The sequence below is a fragment of the Cryptomeria japonica genome, chromosome 8, assembly GCF_030272615.1.
Source record: "Cryptomeria japonica chromosome 8, Sugi_1.0, whole genome shotgun sequence".
In the NCBI taxonomy this organism is placed as follows: domain Eukaryota; kingdom Viridiplantae; phylum Streptophyta; class Pinopsida; order Cupressales; family Cupressaceae; genus Cryptomeria; species Cryptomeria japonica.
In genome coordinates this window covers 487,693,995-487,720,367 of record NC_081412.1, presented here as the reverse complement: position 1 = coordinate 487,720,367, position 26,373 = coordinate 487,693,995, and the positions used below count along the sequence as shown (strand labels likewise).

General features: G+C 37.9%; 1 protein-coding gene across 2 annotated transcripts in view; it reads right to left on the bottom strand.

Annotated features, from left to right (window-relative positions):
* LOC131077271 (pre-mRNA-processing factor 39-1) overlaps positions 1-25,736 on the bottom strand; it is a 53,204-nt gene extending 27,468 nt beyond the window's left edge. Inside the window, exons 1-2 of one of the 2 annotated variants that reach the window (XM_058014724.2) lie at positions 25,356-25,736; positions 20,120-20,217 (exon numbers count right to left, since the gene is read on the bottom strand). In XM_058014724.2, coding sequence (XP_057870707.2) covers positions 20,120-20,217; positions 25,356-25,563 — 306 coding nt within the window. In that variant the 5' untranslated portion in view covers positions 25,564-25,736. The remainder of the gene's footprint in view (positions 1-20,119; positions 20,218-25,355) is intronic. The other variant, XM_058014723.2, reaches the window with a different exon arrangement.
* Positions 25,737-26,373: the final 637 nt, after the last annotated feature.

Sequence of the window (26,373 nt, the reverse complement as noted above, 5' to 3'; positions counted from 1 at the left end):
ACATCTTTGTAGCCTTCTTTTTCTCTGTTGTCATATGTGAGCGTCCAACAAGGCTCTCTAAATCAATTGCACTGTCCTCGTCCTCAATTACGATCACCTTAGTCAATCTTTCCTTCAACCAATCTGGGATATTTGATCTTGTCTCTTGAACTTGAATCTCTTTATGTACCATTTCTTCTTGTCTGGGAGGAGATGTTACTTCATTATCATTATCTAAATCATAGTCTTGGAGAGATCCATCGGATGAAACATGCTGTGCCTGTTCTTCTTCCTGTCTGTCATTCTGTACCATCGATTCCATGGATTCTTCCACTCGAACTGTTCTATCCTCTGGCCTGGAAGAAGTACCTGGTGTTTGATCTTTGTTAGCACCTTGCTTTTTCTTGGAAGGCTCTTTCTTTTCTGATCTTTCCTTTCTCTTTGAACCTCTCGAATGGAGATTGCCCTCACTGGCACATCGAAGGTTACCTTCACCTGAATTCCTAGGATTAGGATTGCCTTCACTAACACTGGCTCCACCTTCGGCTGGCTTTTCTTCCAAAGTAAAAGACATGGCTATGCCTTGTTCTCTCAACTTCTGATGCTGAACGTCTACCCATCTGCGAGTACAAGACAAGACTGGTGCCATCAAATCATCTAAATCCACGGCCTCGGGCTCATTCCAATTCAAACTTATTGTTTTGCTTTCTCTATCATATGAAGATTGGATGTGCCTACCGTTGTCCTGAGCTTGGTCGGCTACTCTGTAAATCTTACATTTCCTGATGAAATCCAAAGGCAATCTAGAATGTATCTTTCGTTTTACTTCGAGAGCATCTAGGAGATTCATCATAAAATCTTCAATCTGGTACTCATGTCTAAATCTTTTACCGACCGTCTCCTCTAAATGTCCATGTGGATCAAAACTATTCCTCCAAGCAAAAGATGAAAAAGGATACAAGGCTAACTCCTTCTCTGCGTCATCCATGGCTAAGACATTAGGACATACCTCAACTGAATTACCCAAAATAATAGGTACCTGAACTCCATTCTGATGTCTGTGTCTGAATGCCTTCACATATGCTGCCAACTGCCTTGTTACTTCAAGTAACACAATTCTGTCTGTCGGGTACCTCGGCAACATGTATGGAGGTAAAGGACATCCATACACTCTAATGTAAGTGAACTTGGGAAACTGAATGAACCAAGCACCGTACCTCTTGATGAATTCCTGGGCATCCTGAGATAATCTGTTGTGAATCCCTCCTTGCAACGTCCTTGTGATGTTCATCGTGAAAGTATCATTGATTAACTTGTAGTTCTTCCCTGGTGGATGATGCAAGTAGGTATAGGATTCACAAACTCTGACCTCGCCGGGTCCTCTCCCAATCACTCCTCTGTGAGGTAGTCCTGCGTACTCAACGCTCCTGATTAAGGCATAGATGACGTATGAACTCATGTGGAAGGACTTAGTGGCCCTGAGTCTTCTCAACTGTACGTCTAAGCAATGGCTAATTATCCTAGCCCAATGTATTGTACCCTTTCCTTGAACAATCACCTGGATGAAGTAAAACATCCATTTCTCAAAATAGAAGGCATGAGGTGCTCCTGTAACTCTGTTGAGCATGGTGATCAAATCTCTGTACTCCTCTTGGAAATCAATCCTGTGTGGTGTGTTCGGTACTTTGCTCAGACGGGGACGACTCTTAAGTAGCCAGTTCTTGTTGATTATGCTTAGGCAAGCATCTGGATCATCATCGTACACTGATCTGGCTCCTTCAATGCTCTTGTATATCATGTCCCTGTGCTCTGGAAGATGGAAGGCTTCACTTATGGCTTCCTCTGAAAGGTACGCCAAAGTGTTTCCCTCATTGGACACAATTGTCCTGGACTGTGGATTGTAATGACGGGCACACTCGATCATCAACTCGTGGCACTGAATGGCTGGAGGAAAACCGGCCGCCTTAATGATGCCGCTCTCTATTATTCTCCGGGCGACAGGTGATGGCTTGCCGATGTAAGGGACCTCTCGGAACTTCTTCGTGCTAAAGTTCCCCAAGTTGGTATCTCCAATGTTGCTCCACTTGGACACGATCTTGGTCTCCACTTCTTCAGTCTTCTGATCTTCTTTCATGAGAGCCGAGCGACTGGTGGATGCTCCCGCCTTTGGGGTCGCCATACCTACACAACATTTCATTATAAGAAATAGATTTTTGCAATAAATAACGTAAATAAGAGAGATAAATTTTAGGAAACCTCATGATAAGTCTCTAGAGTTATCATTTCCTAAAATACAACGATTGAGCCAAGAGAAAATCAACTCAAAATTTCAAAATTTGAAATATGACGATGAATGAATAAAACAATAACAATTAAATCGCCATACCTCGATAGAGAGCTAACTCTAGAATGCAAAAACAAAATTTGCCTAGGCAAAATTTGAGGTATGAAGTAATCTTCAATATGATCCCCTCAAAATTGACTTCGCCACCTCTGGATAGAACGTGATCTTCAATTATCGCCTTTGACGTGGTCTCAAATGGATCTTCAAGTTCGCACAAATAAATCTCCAAGTCTTTAGCAAATTCGCCTTAAGCGTGGTCTTCAAATTCGCACCACCCTTTGATTGCTTACGCCACCTTGGATGGAATTCGCACCTCTTCAAACACACTTCGCACTCCACACAAGATGATACTAGCGCCACCTTTGGATGAATGAAACTCGCGCCACCTTTGGATAATATTCGCACTATCTTTGAACACACTTAACACTTTTCTTCGTCTTCCTTAATTCGCATGTAGAGAGGTAAAATAATGATGTGAAAATAATAGTTTTCACCCCCCTATATATAGCGCTCTCATCGATTTATCCCTTAGGCCGACTTGATAAAATATAACAATTTCAAACGATTTTTAAATGATTTGCAATGACAAAACAAGGCCGACTTCCATATATGAGCGCTTGAAATCGATTTTTTTATTAATTAAATAATTAACTATTAATGCCTTGCGTTTTTTAAATGAGAATTTTGATTTTAATAAAGGCAAAAAAATAATTAATAAAGATCAACGCCATATTAAATGCCAATTTAAATAAGATTTTCAATTTTTAAATCGATTTAGCATTTAAGGAAATTCGAATTGTTTAATTTGGCGCCAAAAATATGAAAATAAAGGGACGTACCTCATTGCTCTGGTCCCTTGGAGAGGGACAGGAGCGATTCACCATCTTTGGCATGATTCTTGCGTTTTTAACGTTCAACTCCTTCATTTCCACGTCCCAAATCGATCATCTGGTGGTCCTTCGAATTTGAATTTCTTTCTTGTGCGAGCGAGTGCATCTTATGACCATTATCGCCCTAGTCCCTTGGAGAGGGACAGGAGCGATCCTAAGGTTTTTGCTTAAAATTCTCCATTTTGGTACTATCCTTTCCTTGTATCATCTTCCAAATGCCTTTTAAAACCTTGTGCGTCCTTGTCTTAACGTGATTTTCAAAGAATATCATATGTTTGGCCTAACATCGCCCTTGTCCCTTGGAGAGGGACAGGAGCGATCTTCATGTCTTCATGTTCATCTTGTATCTTTGACCTTCGTACCTCCATTGTAAGGCGAATAATATCATTGCTTGTGTCCTTTGCGCACGTCCCACTCGCTTTTGCAAGGTACCTTCGATGTTATAAGGATCATCGCCCTTGTCCCTTGGAGAGGGACAGGAGCGATCCACATTTTTTCCTTGATCTTGACGACTTTTAAACTTCGATCTCCTTTGCAATGTCCTTCAAAACGTCGTCCCTTGCCTTGTTTGTCCTCGCCTTGCCTCGTTTTGAAGGAACATGAGTGCCTTTGATGAGATCGCCTTGGTCCTTGTCCAAAGGACAGGAGCGATGTGAGCTCTATGTTCATTTTGGTGATTATTTTACGTTTGCAATCTTCGTGTATCATCCTCCTATCATACCATGGATCCTCCAAGACGTTGCGAAACCTTGACCTTACGTAAATCTCGCATGAATTGGCCAATATATCCAATATCGCCCTAGTCCCTTGGAGAGGGACAGGAGCGAAGTTTATCATTGCGAGCTTGTTCTTGTTTATTTCAACTTACAATTATCTTCAATGCGTGTAATAACGTCCTTTCGATCCTCTTGGTAGCTTAACACTTGCTTGTCTTTTGAAATCGATGCTTTAATAGAAATATCGCTCTGGTCCCTTGGAGAGGGACAGGAGCGATATGGGTCTTAGAGTGCACATTCCTTCCATGTGATGACCTTTACAACCTTGCGCTTGATGGAAATGCTCTAAAATGTCTTCGCCACCCTTCGTCTTGACTTGGATCGGTCTTGAACCTTGGAGGAACGACCTTGAACTTGCGTAGAGAGTATTATCATCATCATCGCCCTGGTCCCTTGGAGAGGGACAGGAGCGATCCTTCCCTTGTGGCCACTATCTCACTTTGCCTGGTTCCAAGTTTATATTCAACGGACTCGTCCTTCTTCTCTCTATTCGTTCATGCCTTGACATCATTTGTAACTTTGCAAGAAAAGCAATTATATCAAAAATCGCTCTGGTCCCTTCCTGAGGGACAGGAGCGAACTAGGCATTTAATACTGTTATGGACGTCCCAAAAATCTTCAATTTATATTCAATGCGTTCATCTCATGTTCTCCTTCGTTTTTGAACGTAAACTTGCCTTGACCCTTGTCTGGATTTTGCAAAATGAATGAAATCGCTCTGGTCCCTGGGAGAGGGACGAGAGCTACAAGGTACCTCGCCCTGGTCCCTTGGAGAGGGACAGGAGCGATTTAGTCAATATAGGTCATTTTCCTTCGTTTTTGCATCTCAAATTATATTCATTTGGCAAAGCATCTTCCTTTGGACGTCCTCAAATTGTTAAGTTATCAAAATCTTGCAAGGACAAAACGAAATTTGAATCATAGCTCCGGTCCTTCACTGAGGGACAGGAGCGATTTTCTTCCTGGAGGCATTTCTGTGCTCATGAAAATCTTCAATTTATATTCAATGGAAAGATCTCGTCGTTCTCCATCACTTCAAACGTAAAATTTGTCTGGACTCTGCAAGGATGATGAGATATTTGAAATTGAGCTCCCGTCCTTCACTGAGGGACAGGAGCGATTTTGCTCCTACAGGCCAAAATAACAAGATTTTTCACATTTTAACACTTCACGAGGCGAAAACAAATCAATTCCAATGCCCAGGATCAAAATTCAAAAAAGTCAAAATTTGGTCAAAATATTCAATCAGACAAAAATTCATATTGACGGTCAACACTTAGACAAGTTTAAGCTCTGCATGAACATTCCAATTGAAAATTAGACCATTTTGGCGAAATCATTGCATTCAAAATTTGCATTCTAGAAAAGAAGCTCAAAAGCTCTCAAAAATGACTGGATTTTGGCTTGAAAAGGCAAAATTTAAAACCCTAAGGCTTGGCCCTAAATCCAGACGACCAACTAACTGACAAAACCCTAAAATACAAAAAGCGAAAACGAGCGAAAAACAAGCAAAATGAGGGGGTCCCCATTTGAAATGGGGCGATGTGTGAAATGGTCACAACAGTACCCAAGCTGAAAACATACCTAGAAGTTGACTTTCTGTCATCAACACAACCTGCCCAATCTGAGTCTGTAAAACCAACCAGCCTAGGATCTTTGTTTCTGCTGTACAAAATGCCAAAATCGGGAGTGCCCTTCACATATCTAAGCACACGCTTCGCTGCAACCCAATGTTCAACTTTTGGGGCTGACATGAAGCGAGAAATATAGCTCACAACATAACTGATGTCAAGTCTAGTGGCGGTGAGATAGATAGGCTGCCCACTAGTTGCCTGAATGAAGACTCGTCCACTATAGGTGAATCTGATTTGGCTGATAATTTGAGCCCTATCTCCATAGGTGTAGATGCAAGTTTACAATCTTGCATTCGAAACTTATCTAGTAGGCTCTTGGCATACTTTGACTGAGAAATGAAAATGTGGTTATCAGTCTGCCAAACTTCTACACCGAGACAATAATGGAAAAGTCCCAAATCTGTCATATCAAAATGCTAACACAAATTTTGTTTGACCTGCATGATCAAATGTGCTGCATTGCCAGTAATTATGAGATCATCAACATAGACTACTAGAAATAGAATATCATCACTAGTATGTTTGACATACAAATTGGGATCTGAAGGACTCCTCTGAAAGCCTTGATCAATCAAGTACTTATCAATTTTGATGTACCATGCACGAGGAGCCTGTTTGAGGCCATAGAGTGCTTTGACTAGTCTACATACCTGGTGTTCCTTACCGGCAACCTTGAAACCTGGAGGCTGGGTCATGTAGACTTCTTCCTGCAAATCACCATTAAGAAAGGCACTCTTGACGTCCATTTGATGGACTTTCCATCCAAATTGAGCTGAGAGAGTGAGGACAAGCCTAATGGTACTCATCTTGGCTGTGGGAGCAAATGTCTCCTCATAGTCGCTGCTCTCCTTCTATGAAAACCCTTTTGCCACCAACCGAGCCTTGTACTTATCAAGGCTCCCATCAGCTTTATACTTGACTTTAAACACCCATTTGCAGCCAATGGGCTTCTTTCCTCGAGGAAGATCGAACAATACCCAAGTGTTGTTTTTCAGAAGACTATGTTGCTCCACTGCCATAACCTTTTCCCATTCAAGTACACCTTTAGCCTCTGTATATGTTTGAGGCTCATAAATACTATGAATGTTGGCCATAAGAGCAAAATTAACTGTGTGTTGCTTGCTCTTACCTCTAACTGATCTACCCTCAAGGAGCTCATCATCATGAAGATCACCAATGGTCTTGGCCCACCACTTAGGCCGGAGAGTAGAAGTACCAACATCTGCTGCAGGATGAAAAGGGCCTGGAATATCTGGAGCAAGCTCCTCTGGATGTGGATCGAGAAGATCCTAAGGAAAGTCAGGGGGTGCAATGTCATGCCTGGGAGACCCCACAACTTCAGAGTCAACTAAATCCCTCCCATCAGGTGGAGCTAAGGGAAGACGAACACCCATACTTACAGCCTTTGGAGGGTGATCCTCAGTGCTCAAATCAAGAGAGGAAGGCTGAAAAGGCCCTCTTTCTTCATCAAATACTACATCTCGACTGAATATGAGGTGATTAGTGTCTATATCAACCAACCGATATGCCTTGTGGTTGTCACTGTAGCCAACAAACATCAATTTCTGACTCTTTGGATCCAGTTTGGTGCGCGTAGCATCTGGAATCCAAACATAAGCTGTAGAGCCAAAAACTTTCAAATGACTGATTTTGGGCTTCCTGCCAGACCAAGCTTCCTCTGGAGTCATCTTCTTAATGGCCTTTGTGGGAGACCGGTTCATAAGGTAGACTGCAGTGAAGACCGCTTCCGCCCAAAAGTGTTTTGGAACATTTCTATGCTCCAACATAGACCGAGCCATCTCAATGACTGTACGGTTCCTGCGCTCAACAACACCGTTCTACTGTGGGGTGTAAGGTGAGGTAAGCTGATGCTTAATGCCATGTGATGCACAAAAGTTGGTGAACTCTATAGAACAAAATTCCCCTCCATTGTCAGACCGAAGAGTGACTATCTGACAGCTAGACTCTTTTTCCACTAAGGCCTTAAACGTTTGAAACATGGTGAACACCTCTGATTTCTGCTTAAGAAAATAAACCCACATGTGTCTGCTGAAATCATCAACAAATAATAGAAAATACCTGCATCCAGTGACGGATGGAGTGTTCATGGGACCACAGATGTCTGCATGAACGAGCTGCAAGACCTTGGATGCTCTCCAAGCGTCTCCATCTGAAAACGGAGTCCTATACTGCTTTCCAGCTTGACACGCTCCGCGAACTCCATGATTTTGAGTTTGAATCTCAGGTAATCCTACGACTAGATCCTCTCGAACCAACTGAGAGAGATAGTGGACATTGAGATGCCCATATCGCTGATGGAAGTACTCCTAGCTGCCATGGCGAGCTCCTAAGAACCAGTAGAATCAACAAGTCTATAAAGACCATGATCCTCAATACCAATTGCAACTGTAGTGCGAGTCTCCTTGTCAACAATGTTGCACTTGTGCAATCCGAAGACGACATCCAGCTGTGGTGGATGCTGCATAATCTGACTGACTGACAGTAGATTGAGCTTCATACCAGGTACAAAGTATACATTGAGGAATATTAAATCCCTCCCAACAGATGAAATCTGAACGTTGCCATTGCCGACAACAGTATACTCTTCGCCTCCACCAAAGATCACTGAATCAATGAAAGGCATGTACTCTGTAAACCAATCCCGACGATGTGTGAAATGTTGAGAGGCTCCAAAGTCAATGTACCAAGCTAATGATTGAACATCATCAGAGGAGGTTTGGGCCATGAACGCATATAAGGCAGATTCCTTCTAATCAGGATGTGTGGCAGAATTGGCTTTCTGCTTGGACCCTTCCTATTTGGATTGCCGGGATGCTATCAATTTCTGGCAATCTTTCACCAAATGGCCATATATATGACAGTAGGAACACTGTAAGCTCTTCTTTTTGGAAGACTGTTGAGGTTGACCTTGACCTTGTCCTTTCTACTGGAAGGACGGAGCTTTACCCTTGTACTTATGCGAAGCTGAGGTTGGGAAAGCCTGTTCAAGGGATGAACTAGCGTTGCTTCCAAACTGCTGCTTCCATCGATCCTGTTGTAGCAGCTTGTTGCAAAGATCAGGAAACTTCAAATCAACACTAGTAGAGGAGATATTGAGCATATCAATGAAATGCTCGTAGGATCTAGGAAGGCTTTTCAGCGTGATCACTACCATATCCTCTTCCACCATGGTTCGGCCTATAGCTTCTAACTGATCACGGATGTCCTTGATCTTCGTAAGATGTGCCTGGATAGATGACTTCTCATATATCATGATAAAGAACAACATATTCTTCAGAAAGAAAGCTCGGCTCTTCTCGGATGTTTCATGAAGATCCTTCAAAAGATCCCAGATCTCTTTTGCTATTTTACCTGAAGGCACCTGTGGGAGTTGATCATCTATGACGGAGAGTTTGATAAGCATGACAGCCTCTCGATTCTTCACATCAAGTTTGTCTTGATCTTCACCTACTGTTGTAGGACGAGATTCCTTGCCCAAAACATGTTGATCAAGGCAACGATACTCAAAGATGGTAAGCATATGTTGTTTCCAAGTGTTGTAGTTGCAGCCGTTGAACTTCTGACTGTGTTCTAACATGATGTTGGTTAATGATGCCATCACGGAAATCGAGGTTGATCAAGGTCAATTGAGTGAAAGCAAGAGACAGAAGAATCTGATTTTAAAGAAAATAGAATAAAAGCAACTGCTGAAAAAATTGAAACCCTATAGGAGAATTCTGGCACGAATTTCGAGGTTTGGAAGAAACCCAAAAATTAAAAAAAATTTGCACACTTAAAACAGCATAAATGGTGCCCAAAAAAAACAGCAAAAATCCCAACGTCCACAAAAATAGCAGAAATTGTGAACTGCTTTTAAATTCCAAGGCAAATTTGCTAGCACAAAATTCGACGTGCGGAAAACGAGGCACCCAGAAAAATCTGAGACCAACCTAGAAAATCTCTCGAAAAACCCACCAAGAATCTGAAAACAGAATGCAGATCCGACGGCTCAAAAATTGAGGCACGAAAAACGATGCACCCAGAAAAATCTGACGATGACCCAGTTGAGGTCGCAAAAAACCCACCCAAGAATCTGCAACCAGAATAAAATTTCGACTTGAACTAAAGGGTCAAAACCCTAGTCGAAAATTGCAGAAACCCTAGGAAAATTTTCAACCTGCAAAAATAAATCTGCTCTTTTTTAAAAAAACAAAAAAACAGTTTTAAAAAAAATCTCTTCAATAAAAAACTTCAAAAAATTTTAATAACAAAAAATTTCGAAATTTATAATTTCCATGCTCTAATACCATGAAAAATAAATTGAATGAATGATTCAATAATCGGATGATTACATTGAATGATATACACACGTATATATAGAGGTTACAAGACGATGTTCTATAATTAGAACATAACGTTAAAGTAAAAGATTAAAGAGCTAAAAGCTAATTAACTAAAAAGAAAAAGCTAAATGCTAAATAAAACTTAAAAGCTAATTAACTAAAAAGAAAAAGCTAAATGCTAAATAAAGCTTAAAAGCTAATTAACTAAAAAGCTAAATGACCATTAAACAAGGAACTAAATATAGGTGACTAGAATATAATTAAATATTCTAATAATACTGACATACTTTCAGCAACAGCCTTGGTGAGGCAAATTTATTATTGGCATACTGCTGCACCACTCCAGATGGAGACAATTTGTATTGTCATCACTTCATTGTTGTTAATATTCAGCACCTATTTGCATTTCATATTCCTTGCAATTTATACATTCCACTGGTTTATGCATTATGGCAATTTAAATAGGCAACCAGATCTAACTTCTGCTAATGCCTCCTTTCAGCATTTATGATTGCACTTTATCTCCATAGCAATTTATCTACATAGCTGATTGATAATTGACAGTACGACCTGAAATAACATATAGATGCAAGCTGTCATTATTGCTAATATGTGCAATTGATCTATTCCAAAGTATCAATATTTGTTGATTTTAGACGGAGTAGCTGGATACACCTCTGCCCCTCACTAGACACATATCCCTGTATCCAACACGACACAGATACACCTTGGATACCATACCCACACATACCCACAAAATTCTGATTTTCCAACGGTGCTGGATACTTTGTGATTTCATTTTAACTTGATGTAATGTTCCTAAACTCAATTTAAAAAGAACATTTAATAAAAATGCAAACATTCTTTTGGAATAAACAAAACTTACACCAAATGAGGAAGACAAATTAAGTATTTTTCAATTTCAACAACCCATTTATTTGTGTCTTCTTCTAACACAACTCTACAATTTTTTTTGGTGTTTTAATTTAAAATTTAAAACTACTCAAACTTGCAATATGAAACTAAGATGCAATTAAGTATGCACAAGAGCCCATTGTATTGAAAACTAATTGTAATTGAACCATGGCACCATCTTAATCATAAAAATAATTGCTGATGATCAATTTATCAAAACCCGCATCATCCTAAAACAATACAAAGTTTTTATGTTCTTCAAAAACAAACTAATATTCCAGATTATTGTAGGCAAACATGCATTCGAGTTCGAAGCAGTTCTCTATGTATTTGAATTGAAAGATGATACCAATCAAAATCGCTCAGTTTCATGTTTTGCTCTGAAAAAATGTATTAAGATCTTAGACTTATCATCTATCTTCTTCATGTGCTTCAAAAGAGAAATAAGATCAACAAAGAAAATTATCGTCGCCGCTTAGAAGATGTTACTGATATAGATATTTCAACATCAAAACATTTCAAGAAAAGATAACTTGCAGTGACCCAAGTTCCTTCCATTATAATCTTACATTGAATCATAAATACCCAAAGACTCGTATCATAACCCTCTACTCGTATTGAGACATTTCTAGATATCAGGAAACTTAAGATGGCATTTCCTAGTGTGTTTATATATCTTGTAGAAGTATTCGTTAATAGTGTAAATGATGTTCAATTTACATTCAATATGCAAGTTATATTCTATTGAAATAATCTTGTTGTATATATTATAGCCTTAATGTATGAATCTGACTATCTTCTTGTTTGTGGCAGGTGAGAGGAGCATTTAATATTTTCTATGTCCTATCTCACGAATGCCACTCAATATAAGTATATAACAAATGGGGTACGGTCAAGCAATGCCTTGATCGGTCATGACCGATCAAGACATTACTTGATCGTGCCTCTTTGTTTATACTAAACAAATGCATGTTCAACGTTAATACCAATCGGTGTGGAAGTATTATAACAGCCGATGTCTATCGGTGTTAGCACAATGCTAACAGCCGATAGTTATCGGCATGTTAGCCTTAACAACAGATAACTATCGGTGTAGGCTTAACACCCAATATCTATCGGTAACCTTTATTATAATGCCACCCGATATATCATATGCAACCCGATATTAATCGGTGTTTTGATTAATCATTTATTTATCATTATTTATGTTAATCGATATAAATTTAAATACAAGATTTATTAATCGATGAACATAAACAAAATACATAGTATGATTATCAATGAATAAGTTATTTATATGCAAATGTAGAATGGCTATCAAAGAGGAATTAATTGCTTGAAGGTTTTATCATAGTTATCGATATGATAAATGATTGAATGAGAGACTTCATTTATCTCTCATTCAATCATTTATCTTACAGAAGCTATCATGCATTAACACTCCCTCTTAGCTAGGTAAGATGAATGTAGACAATATATTCAAGCATCACAATTCAATTGATAGTTAGCATTTTAGACATTCTTAGGAAATCATACCACCTAATCATATGATATGAAGTATCACCTAAACACGCGATACTGAAGTCCATCACATCAATCTTGTGATTGACAGGATATCACCTAAGCATGTGATATCAGTATTGCCTACACATGCAATACTTAAGGATAATCATATGAGAAAGATTAATTTCTCATCTTATCCAAATTGTGATATGTGCACTAACACTTTATACAAATGTTTTATCACAACACAATCATGGCACATCCATGACACACCAGAGATCCAACATGATAACTGGTTTTGACATTATAAGATTGTCACCTTATAATGTCCCCATACAAGTGTTCACTATCTTGAGAGATCGTCACCTCTTAGATATGAACCCAGGGGATAGAATCCAAAAATTGTCCTATCATGACAAAGAGGTTTACACATTAAACATCTTATAGGTATGCAAATATAGATTACAAAGCAAATTACCTTTCTATCATACCTAAACCTTTTCTGAAGTGATCAACCTTCACTCTGGAAAGAGGTTTGGTCAGAATGTCTGCAGTTTGATCTCCTGTACAAACATATTCCAATTGGATTGCATTCCTATCTACCATATCTCGCACATAGTGGTATGGAATCTCAATATGCTTGGATCTGTCATGAAACACTGGGATTACTGAAAGTTTTATGCAGCTCTGGTTGTCACAGTGTATAACAGTGGGTTTCACAGGTTCTCCAAACAACCCCACAAGCAACTTCCTAAGCCATACTGCCTCTCGGGCAGCCATAGAAGCTGCAATGTATTCTGCCTCAGTGGAGCTTTGAGCTACAGAAGACTGCTTCTTGCTGATGCAAGATATCATAGCTAAACCTAGACTGAAGCAACACCCTGAAGTGTTTTTCCTGTCTTTCACACTTCCAGCCCAATCTGAATCTGTAAATCCATGTAGGTCTATATCAACTTTCTCATATTTGAGACCAAGGTTTAGGGTACCTTGTAGGTATCTCATAATGTGTTTTACTGCAACCAGGTGTATCTCCTTCGGTTCACACATAAACTGACTTAGAGCATTAACTGCATAACAGATATCTAGTCTTGTATTTACCAGGTACATCAGGGACCCAATCATCTGTCTGTATTGAGTAGGATCAGTGGGTTGTGACTCTGCTGCTGCTTCTTTAAGTTTATGTAAGTTGGTTTCCATAGGAGAGGTCATGGGTCTACAGTTTAGCATTCTGAATCTCTTCAAAATATCCAAGGTGTACTTTCCTTGGTTTAGTATAATGTTGTCAGAATTCTGCCATACTTCCAATCCTAGGAAGTAATGAAGGAGTCCTAAGTCCTTCATATCAAATCCTTTGGATAGATCAGTCTTGCATTGATCTGTAAGGTGATCATTTCCTGTGATTAATAAGTCATCAACATATAAAATCAATATTAGCATATCACCTTTATTTCTTTTGTAGTAGAGATTAGGATCTGCATCATTTTTGGAGAAGCCTAGTCCTGAGAGATAGGTGTCAATTCTTCCATACCAGGCCCTGGGAGCTTGTTTGAGCCCATGGAGAGCTTTCTTGAGTCTACATACATGAGACTCTACATCATGAATTTCAAACCCTTCAGGTTGCTCTAGGTAGACTTCTTCTGAGATCTCACCATTTAGAAAGGTTGTCTTAACATCCATTTGGTGTACCTTCCACCGCTTTGCTACTGCAATAGCTAATACAGCTCTTACTGATGTATACCTGGCAACAGGTGCAAAAGTTTCTTCATAATCTATTCCCTCCCCTTGTGAGAAGCCTCTGGCTACAAATCTGGCCTTGTGTTTTTCAATACTACCGTCTGCAGCATGTTTGATTTTGAAAAGCCATTTAGATGAAACCACAGATTTCTTGGTTGGCCTAGGAACAATCTCCCAAACATCATTTTTCATAATGGACTGATACTCTTCAAACATGGCATCCTTCCATACTTGATGTTCAAGTGCATCTGATACATTGTTTGCTTCAGCTTTAGAGAGATCATTCATAAGGACAACATAGCTAGTGAATTTATTAGGCCTTTTGCTTTCTCTGAAGGTTCCTAAGGGAGCAACAAACTTCTGAGCTTCTTCTACAGTTTTGGTGGCCCATAGTGGTCTTTTCTTGAGGTTTTCTCTAGGTGGACTTTGAGTTTCACTTATAGTTTTCTTAGGATTCTCCCTCTGAAGCTCAGGAGCAGGATCTCTATCTAAGCTAGGGTTAGGAATATAGGCTTCAGGATCTAGAGAGCTTTGGGCTTTTTTGAAGGCTAAGTTTTCTTCAGAGATCACATCCCTACTTAGTTCAATATTCTTTTGACCAGGTATATATATCCTGTAGGCTTTGGAGGTTTCACTGTATCCTACAAAGATTCCCCTTTTTCCAGAAGGCTCTAATTTTAATCTTCTCCTTAGGTACATGAATATAGACAGGGCATCCAAAAATCCTAAGGAGGCTTATATCCGGTTTTGATTTAGTAAAGACTTCCTCAGGGGTCTTATCTTCAAGATGAGAGTGAGGACATCTGTTTTGAATATATACAGCAGTGCTAGTTGCTTCTGCCCAAAGATTGATATTTAGATTCTGATCAAGAATCATAGCTTTGGCAGCTTCAACAATTGTTCTATTTTCCTTTCTGCTATCCCATTTTGTTGAGGGTTGTAAGGTATTGTTAACTCCCTCTTAATCCCTGAATTTTTACAAAACTCTTTAAATAATTCTGATGTATATTCACCCCCATTATCAGTTCTTAGGTTTAATTTTGTTTCCTGAGTAGTTCTCTGTTAGTGATTTGAATTCTTTAAACCTATTAAGGATCTCTTCTGATTCTTTACATTTCAGAAAGTAGATCCAGGTTTTCCTAGAGTACTCATCAACAAATATTACATAATACAGACATCCCCCCAATGAATTTACAGACATAGGTCCACATACATCAAGATGAACTAACTCTAAAATTTTACTTGTTTTTCTAGTACTACTCTAAAAAGCACCCTTAGTATTTTTACCTAGGGCACATCCTGTGCATGCCCCTAAATGATATTGCTTTAGCTTAGGTAGACATGTGACAAGGTCTCCCATTGATGATAAAGCTCTAAAATTTAGGTGGCCTAGTCTTCTATGCCAGATTTCATTGGCATCTGTAGTTTCATGAATTAGGGCTAAGTTGGGCTCTGTGCATAGCTCATAAAAGTAGCCTTGTCTTTGACCAATTGTTTTAGCTTTCTTGATCAATGAGTTCTTTGGTCAAGCCAACACTTTGTTGTGCATGAAGGTCACTCTGTATCCATTGTCCTCCAGTGCTGATATTGAGACAAGATTCCTCTTAATGCCTGGAACATATAGCACTCCTCTAAGTTGTAATGATACACCTGACTTTAGTTTGATGGTGCAGTTTCCAACTCCTTTGACACAGTGTGTAGAGTCATCTCCGATGGTTACCTCCTCATCATTCTCCTCTTTCATGGAGTCTAGTACTTCTCTGAATCCTGTGATGTGTCTGGATGAGCCACTGTCGATCACCCAGGAGTTCACTTTGTTTGATGCTTGATTTGTGAGTGCTAAATAGAGCACATACTTCTCGAAGTCCTCTTCCCTTTTTGATTTTCCTGTTTTGGCAAATGTGGCTTGTTTAGCTCTTTCTGGACATTTGGCAACATAGTGCCCAAATTTGTCACATCTGTAACACTGAATTTGAGAGAGGTCCTTCTTGAAGGAGTTCTTGCTGTGACGACCTTTTCTCTTCCTGAATTGCTTTTGCTTGCCCTTTTTGTTTGAGTTCGTATTTAGAACTTGAAGATCTTCATCTATATTCTTTTGTTTGATCCCTTTCTTATTTTGACTTGATTCCTCTTGGAGACAGTCAACCTTTAGCCTATCGAATTTTGGAAAGTTATCCCTTGCACTGATGCCTTGGACGAACGTTTTCCAAATACTAGGCAACCCATCTAAAGCAATGAGGGTTAATTCTTTGCTTTGGATCTCATATCCAAGGGTTGCCAGTTCATCCCTTAAGGTAGATATTCGCATGAAGTAGGCGTTGACTGATTCCCCTTTTATCATGGCTATATGATTTATCTCTCATTTTAGAGCCAAGGTTCTACTGCCATTGGATATCTCAAAAGCGTCTTCAAGTGCTTTTAACATGTCGAAGGTTGTTTAATGTTTCTTTATAATGGGCATAATATTGTTCCTTACCCCATCAACTATGATTTTGATAGCCTTATCATTTCCTTCTCTCCAAATTGTTTTGTCAGGTTTAGTCTCAGGTTCTTTAGTTTCAGTATTTACAAATGATTCAACTTTATTTTCTTTTAGAATCATTTGAATTCTGAATTTCCATACGGAGAAGTCGTCACCCCCTGCGAGTCTGTCTTGAAATCTGATAGCGCTAGCCATTGATAGGATTGTGATGTTGAATATATACTTGATTTGAATTTTACGTAAAATTGAACAGCCTCAGGTTCGATTTAACTATAGCTTTGATACCATATAAATGATGTTCAATTTACATTCAATATGCAAGTTATATTCTATTGAAATAATCTTGTTGTATATATTATAGCCTTAATGTATGAATCTGACTATCTTCTTGTTTGTGGCAGGTGAGAGGAGCATTTAATATTTTATATGTCCTATCTCACGAATGCCACTCAATATAAGTATATAACAAATGGGGTACGGTCAAGCAATGCCTTGATCGGTCATGACCGATCAAGACATTACTTGATCGTGCCTCTTTGTTTATACTAAACAAATGCATGTTCAATGTTAATACCAATCGGTGTGGAAGTATTATAACAGCCGATTCTATCGGTGTTAGCACAATGCTAACAGCCGATAGTTATCGGCATGTTAGCCTTAACAACCAATAATCATCGGTGTAGGCTTAACACCCGATAACTATCGGTAACCTTTATTATAATGCCACCCGATATATCATATGCAACCCAATATTAATCGGTGTTTTGATTAATCATTTATTTATCATTATTTATGTTAATCGATATAAATTTAAATACAAGATTTATTAATCGATGAACATAAACAAAATACATAGTATGATTATCAATGAATAGGTTATTTATATGCAAATGTAGAATGGCTATCAAAGAGGAATTAATTGCTTGAAGGTTTTATCATAGTTATCGATATGATAAATGATTGAATGAGAGACTTCATTTATCTCTCATTCAATCATTTATCTTACCGAAGCTATCATGCATTAACACATAGTTGGGAAACTTTGTACAGAAGTTTCTTAGAAATATCATATAAATTACATTAAGTTTTCCCTGGGAGCTCCTAACTAAATGGCAAAAGCTAAAAGAACTAAAGAAAAACACTAATAGATTATAGAAATATACAAAAAATTACAGATTCTTTTACTGCAGAAAAGTGTCTTATAAAATCCCAAAGAGATACTAGTAAGAAGAGCAAATAGTAAGATGTCTAATAAACTATATGCTATATATCTAACACTGCCATTAAAACTAAAATTTACATCTATTTAGTTGTTTGTATTTAGATACATATTATATTTTGTCATCCCCAAGTATATCCCTTCAACTTCAATCTTGTAACAGATATACCTGTCATCTCCAGTTAGATCCTTATATTAATATAATTAATTATAAATTCTATACCTACTTCTTTTTTACCTATTAAAAGGTCATATATTTAAAAGGTAGGTTAGACAGATCATGTCCCTAGGACAGTACCCATTCCAGCATTACAACTTTACTTAACATCTTATCAATTACACAAGGTAAATATTTGTTCTGTTGAACACTACAAGGCTCAGTATTACTCGGACCAAACATCCCTATGCTTCTAAAACAAAAATTAGTAGTTACTTCAGATAAGCAAGAAATTTGTGTTTTTGGAAATACATATGGTATGGAATTGGCTCTCATCAAGATTCAGAAGCAGAAGCCACCCATCCAAATTCAACTGAACGAGTCTCCTCACATCTTCTGCACCCAGACTCATCTTCATTGAAAGATTACATAATCTCTCAAACAAAGCCTCAGTAAACCCATATTTCAATTTGACTATCAAATCACATCTTCAAAGAAATGAATTATGAAATTATTTGTGCTAGGTCTTCTGAACCAAAACCTTTTGTAAGGAAACCAAACAGTAAAACTCTTTTCCTTTTCATCCAAAACCATCTTAACAGGTAACTGTCAGCAATATTGTCCCCTGCCCTACATATTATGGATCATGGATTATGTCACAGTACTGCTATTTTTACATCAATATAATTATTTTTGTGATATCAACAATACAAAATCTTTTGGCTTGGCTACCACTCCCAGCATCTATCAGAGATGGATGAGCATCACTTTATCCTTTAGGTGATCTGAATGTCATATGTTCAATACTTGTATACCTTGATGATGCCCTTATTTTTGCAGCTTCATGGATTGAGAATCTCCTAGTAATATGATAATTAATACATATTTGAGTTATATAACAGACAAGTTGTCACCTCCCATCTCTGCTAATTAGTGCCATTTGACTTAGCTGTCACCAACTCTTTTCAAAGATAGATCAATAACATTTTAGGTGATTTTATTGTCATAGGCTCAATATTTGTATACTTTCATTACATCCTTGTTTTTGCAGTTGAGTAGAATGGACATCTCCAAGTGCTAAGAAACCTAAGATCAAATGTCAAATGATAAGTTATCACCTTCCATGCCTATTAACTAAAGCATTGGACATGATAAGATTTTGGAGATAACAAATTAAATTCCTTCATTTATTCTATTTGGCTCTCTGTCTCTGTTATGTAGAGGTTACAAAATCAAAAAGAAGATAACAAAAGGTGGTTTATATACCTATCATGAACTCCCTTACTTATGCTCTCTGCCTCTGTTATTTGCCTTTTTTAACACAGGATAGTTCATAGTCCTCTAATTTCAAGATATTGTATCATCGTTAATTATTAAATATAGTATCCAAGACACTCACCTTGAGAAAAATAAAATATGTTTAATGACAAAGAGAGGAGATACCAACAACAAAATCATATGAACAGCAACATAACAAGTATCATATAGAGGTTTCAATATCAAAATAAAATAATACAGAATACTTTCGTAGTCCTCTAATATTTAATCAAATGGCATGGGAAGTTACTTTCCTTTTTGGTAAAGAATTAACATGCGTTTCTCAAGAAATGAATATATTTCAAGATATTGTATTATCATTAAATCCAGTATCCAAGACACCCATCTTGAGAAAAATAAAAGACGTTTAATGATAGAAAGGAAATACCAACAACAAAATCATATGAAAAGCAACATTACAAGTATCATATTGAAGTTTCAATATCCAGATAAAATAACACGGGATAGTTTCATAATCCTCTAATAATTAATGAAAAGGCATGGAAAGTTACTTTCCTTTTCTAAAAAAGAATTAACATGAATTTGTCAAGAAATGAATTTCACAATATCATATTATCATTAAACCTATAATCCAAGACACCCATCTTGATAAAAATAAAATATGTTTAATGACAAAGAGAGGAGATACCAAAAACAAAATCACACAAAAGCAATTTAATAAGGATTACAAACACAACTGGACTATTAATGATCTTAACATCCAAAAATGGTAAGGAAAAGGCAATCACCATAAAATGGTGATTTGTATAACAGAGACAGAAAACATAATAACTTTGCATGCATACAAGATTCCACTGTCACTTACCGTCTTTTCTGTCTCTTGAATTAGAGAAGTCCATGAAGTAAAGTCTGATGAATTTTTTGTTACTATACCCCATAATCTATCTTCTTCTGTAGGGATTACTGCAAAAAAATAGAAATAAAATTACACGTGCTAGAACTAGAGAGTCACCCTCTAGCTTCTATTTCTTAAAATAACTAGGTCATGGGGCAAATATGAATACCAACCATTGAAAATGTTAAGAAAAACTTCTAATAATAACTAATTACATCAACTAAATGAAATGAATAAACAACACAATAATATCAAGCTCATGAGATGGTTTCTGTGCTAATCCCCCAACATTTTGCATACCTAAACCATTACACATCCACTGCTACCAAGGATAGTTGACTGATAAATGACAGACAATGATTTTCATTATTAAAAGTAAATACACAACAATCTTTTTAATAAGCCACTTGTAGACTGCAAAAGGATTTTAGAGCTTTAACTCCTTTGAAAACTTATATGGTTGAACGTAACTGTTGTAAGTTCAAATTTGTGCACAAGATATATTCTGAGTCGTAGGAAATGTCATTGGGGTGTCTGTTTTGCCCTTTTGCCATCTCTGAAATGCAAGGGAAACACCTTAGAAATGTTTCCAGAACATTGAGCGTTTTCACGACTAACATGGAAACAGCAAGACTGTTTACAGATATTTCCTGATGTTTCTGGGCCATCCAAGGTATTTCTGGGGCTAATTTTTCTAAGCACAAAACATTGATATTATGTCCATTTTTACCTATATTATATAAATTTCTGTATGGAAATTTCCACACCATTCGTTTCCAATGTGTTCCTTTTAATCTATGTCTTGCTTTTCCATGCCATTTTGATTTAAGGGGTTCTTGAAGAATCAACATTTTTTATTTATGCTTCTGTACATGCTGTTAGGGTCAGTGATCCAAGCAAGGAATCATTGATCCAAACCTGAGGCAAGATTGGTGATGCTGTAGCCTTAATGCACCAACCTTTTGAGTCCATAGTACTCCATTAAACCACAATCACCATCTAATGTAACCCATTAAACCTGTGTCACACTTGAAAGTAATCTATTAAACCCAAGTCACCATCGAATGTACCTCATTTAACTGTGGCATGCTTGAAAGTACCCAATGTTTGTTTTTGAGGTCTGAAAAGAACTCACACCACACAATGAAAAGCTCAGGCCAGATTCAACACAGAAGCAACCTCCAGAGATATAGACTCCTTTCCAATATATTATAATGCTAGCCTACACTAACATTCACAAGGAAACGGTATAGAAGGATGTAAGGGTTTAGATAAAAGCATAAAAGGCAAAGCAGGCAATGTGTCAGAATAGAGAACTGAAAACCCTGAAAAGCAATTTGTAACACACAAGAACACAACCCTAGATAATGCAGACCTATAAACTCGTCACAAAGTTTGAGATACAGATCTGGGAACCCCTATGTAAACATCAGATGCCCAGAGATTACATTCAAACACAACAAGAAACTCACAGATGGAAAGTTGACCTTGTACAGCTGGGGATTGAAAAGGAGACACAGGGACTCCAATACCAATATTGGATGCCTAAGGGATTCATTTAGCAACAGCAAAAGAACCAGAAATGCTAAGAATGTAGCTAGACTTCTAGATAGAGCCCCATCAAAAACTGAACAGTGTCTTCTTAGTTGCAGTTCAGCCTGAAAAGGAAGGCTGATCCACAGCCATTGATTCAGCAACAGATCCAATGGGTGAGATTTCAAGAGCATGCTATCAACCATTTTCATACATTCCCATGTAATGAACCTTTGCTGTACCTGCCTTGCCTTTCTAATAATTAGGGCCTGATCTATCCACCGAAGGTTGGATTTAGGGCCACAAAAGGAAATTACGGTTTCCTGCAACATTTAGATATTTTATTTTATGTCAGCAGTAATATTAGATCGGTGGCATAATTATTGCAGCACAAAATACATACACAACCCATTCTAGATTTTGAGGATTTTCCAGGTTGGCTGGGCTACCCATCCAAACCCATCCCGTCTCTTAGGACTAATAGGGCCACCTGAGGATGGGCCTAGCATACCCCTGGCTTGCACTCATTATCTTGAATGTACTAACAAACAGAGAATATCAGGAAGATAACAAATGCATACATAAAACATAGATTTATGACCATATTACTTGGTTAACATTTATCCATTATATATAAATTTGTAGGGACTAATTCATTATATTTGTGCCTAGTTGCAAAAACATGACTATCATTAATTAGTATTCCTTTTCTCTACATATTAGTTGTGTCTGAGAATGAATGAATTATTTTTAATCTTTTGTCTATCACTAAAGTGTATTTTTATGCAGCATTCTAAACCTGATATTGCAGGTTACCTATCTAGCGTGAAGATTAAGTTCATTTTACCCTTTTGTACATTATAGATGTGCTTAGTTCATTTGGTAAGACATTTTTAGGCATGGAACCGATTTAGCAATTAATTTGGGTCACTAGTTAAATTATATTAATTACTGTTATATGAGGAATGAAAACAGTTTTAATACAACTGGCACAAAACATACTTCAACATTTCGACATTTAAGCGGATTGGCCTGGGGACGTACCAGCCTACTAGTGATGGGAAGGAATGCTTACTAGGCGCTGGTTCTTCATCGCTGGGAAGAACCAGCGAATAGCCCTTTTACATCGTCTGCTAACTGATGCATTCCCCGGGCAATCCTCATGGTTGTCTAGGCATCATAAATTATGAAAACTGAAATAAATATTATTACTGAGTAACGAAGTTACCTGTTGGATGCTTCTCCTTGTCCTTCTCTCCTTGTCACTCCCTCTCTTGTGTTTCCTTGGGGTGCGGTTTTATACCTCTTTGAAACCACGCGATTCCCTTTGAAACGTGGTGTCTATTCCGGAGGTGGCTTGGGAATGGACGCATCCTTTCATTACTAGTTAAGATAAAATGTATTTTAAGTGGTAAAAATAATTTATATATATATATTTATGTACATGTATAGTTTAATGTTTCTAATCATTGCCTGCCGTCTACATGGGAATATGACAGCCCAACTTTGCATGCATAAGGAAGTGTGATCTATTTCATCATTCCTTTTATGATATTCCTTGACTTGAGGAATCATATGAGGCTTTTGTTTGAATGTGTATGCTTTGAATAAATTTAATCGCCTAACACTCCTAATTTGGGTGATAAAGTATTGCATTTATTGAAAAGGCTGCTGCAAATCAAAAATTATTCCTGTTCAACATGCTCTGTGATCCACAGTTTTTTTTGTTTGTTTTTTTGGTAAAGTGTGGGATGATGGCCTTTCCTGAAAAATTCAAAAATGAATCAAAAAGTGGAGCTCCAAACCCAAGAGCGAGAGAAAATAAACTAGACCTTCAGAAAAACTAGTCAGGTATGGAGGCTGACAAAGCAAAATCACTAAACTACATGAGCCTGGCTAAGAATCAAGAAACTGGTGGAGAAAACCAAAGCTATAGGAGGATAGAGCAGGACCTTAAAGATACCAATCAGACGTTATAAAAAAGAAAGGGATCAGGATCAGGATCTCTTATTATTAATGGTAGTTTGTATAAGAAAATCCAAATTGGCACAGATGTAATGGTGAAAGGCATAGGATCAAAGAAGGGGGGCTACAGGGCTAGAACAATCCTGTCTTTCTATAAAACAAGGGTCTTTCAGAAGCACAAAGTTGCAGTTGTCAATGGTGTTAAGCTGGAGAAGAAAAACAACATAATCCAGGATCTCAACCAAGGGAGCCACTTGATTCGTCCAGGCGTTTTGTCCAAGACACAAAATCATCAAGTGGTGGACACTGTCCCAAGCACCTGACAACTAGAGTGCGACTGCCAGTGTCAGCTAAAATTTCATGAGCAGTCATCCAGGATATGAAAGTCAATAGGGTATTCTGCCAACTCGAACATTTTGTTGCCCAAAGATAGAGCAGGGAGACCTAAAGAGGGTTTGCATCTTCTCCCAAATCTGCTGCTGGAGCCCAATCTTTATCCTCAGCCAAGTTTCCAGCCATTAACATCAAGAATTTGGTATTCACTTGTGTGATCTTCTCCCTACAATACGAATTGCACTCATGGTAAGGAGCTGATTTTCATATTCCCTGTATATTTGTTTTCCCAGTTTTATGTTATCTTTGTCAGTTAAGATTTCAACTGCCATGCCAGGAGTAGAGACAGAGGAGAGAAAGCCCTTGCGAAGCCTGTTCAAGCAAATGCCCTCCTCTGTCAAAATAAATCCATTCTTCCCGAGTGGTTTACAACTTCTTTGACCTTCCTCTATTGTTTCGCCAATCTTTACTCCTGCTCATCCTCGCTTCTCCCTTTTGCACATCTTCAAAATCAAGTGTAGTGAATATTCACTACATTTATTACACCACAACCTTGTCAAATGTCTGCTGGTTTGTGGTTGCGATGAAGTGTGTTTAAATGTACGTGGCAATCCTGTAATGCTATTACCATCTCCCCACAACCTTTTGGACTACAATAGGCTTTTAATTAAACATTTATATTTCAATTTTTCCTCCTCATATTTATCTTCAGGTTATGGAATCCATTGCTTGCAGTCCAAGTCAGACCAAGAAGGAGGAACATGTAATTGCAGATTATGGTGAGGATTGTACTTTATACAAATAATTACACCCAGGATCTCAACCTCTTAAGGAGAAAACTAGAAAAATAAACAACAACAGATAAACCTCATATGGGCTTTGATTTAACAAGCAATTAGAAGAACTGTGTAGACGCAAACATTTTCTGCATAGCTTCTGCCAAAAGCCTGTTACATCATTTCATGGACTGTGAAAATATTGTGTCTAAGATTCATATGGGATGCATGTACAGTCGTTCCCAATATATAGAGCTCAGATTGGTTGGATTATTATCCATAAAAGGAGCTCCAACTTGCAGTATAAATGCATTCTTCGTCCAACGATAGATCACAAAGCACAACCAAACGCGTCAATTTTTCAAAATCTCTTTTCAAAACAGTTGCTTGAAGAAACATTCTTCAAAAAATCTAGCACGGTCATATCCTTACTACTAAATGCAGCAACTCAAATCTTTTATGTTCCAAAATGAAAAAGAAACAAAGGCAGAACTCAAGCTCATGGGGTTATGTTTCATATCTTCGAAATGAAAAAGTTTTAAAACAACAATCCTTTGCAGGCAATATGGAGCTATAAAGTAAGTTAAGAAAAACAATACTTGTCGTCTCCACTGGTTGTGCATCTTGTTGGGTCTGAACAGAACTTTGATCTGCCACAGAAGCATCTCCATTGTGCGTTGCATCAGCATTCGTATGATCGTTAAAGTTGGCAGTGGTGGTGTTATTATCAGTGGCAGTGATGTTAGTGGAAGTGGGAAGAGTTTCAAAACCCCCATTCTGAGAGTGTTGTAGCTCTGGTTCTTCCATTGTAATAATGTAGGATGTTACTAGTTATGGTTGTCTTGACTACTCTTCCTCCCCTCTTCAGTTTCTTCAGATGGGCTTGTAAAAAATCCTCTGGTCTTCCTTAACCCTAACTGTAACCGTCGACCAACTATTTTATGGTCCCCCACCGTTGAAGTAAGCTTACTTGTATAATATAATAACATACCTCTATACTATAATTATGGTCTTCTCGTTTGAAAGTATATTGGTGTTGATGTGTTTTTTATATGCACGTGATATTTCAGAATAAAATATCAAGGTAATTTACCCTCTCTTGAACAAAATTATTTCAGATGCTAAGAATGAGATCAATTAAAATGATTTCAAGGTTTCTATATGTCAGGTCTTGACGAGTGGGTAACTCAATGGTCGATGTGAATTGGTGTGTTCATTTGGGGACTTACGCAAATGTTTGTATTGTCATAAATGATGCGGAGTAAGTGTGCTGACAACTTAAGATTTATCAATATGGCTCTGGATTTACTTCTTAATAAAAAATGGGCAAAAGGAATAGGGTTCAGGAAATCTAATCTAAGCCTAGGAATGTAGGAAATGATGAATGGATCTAGTGGAATCAAACCAGGCAAGGTCTTACAATCAAGTATTGACACAAGCTTAGTGCAACCGTCTAAGGTATACTTAAAGATTTTCAGGCTATCACCATTAAATGATGACACCATCCAAGTTGATGTTTGTCAAAGGACGCGTAATAGTTGAAGTTAAGCTTACTAAAATTTCCAGTTGACCACACAAGGCGCACTTACAGCGGCAAGAGGCTAGTGGTATGGATTA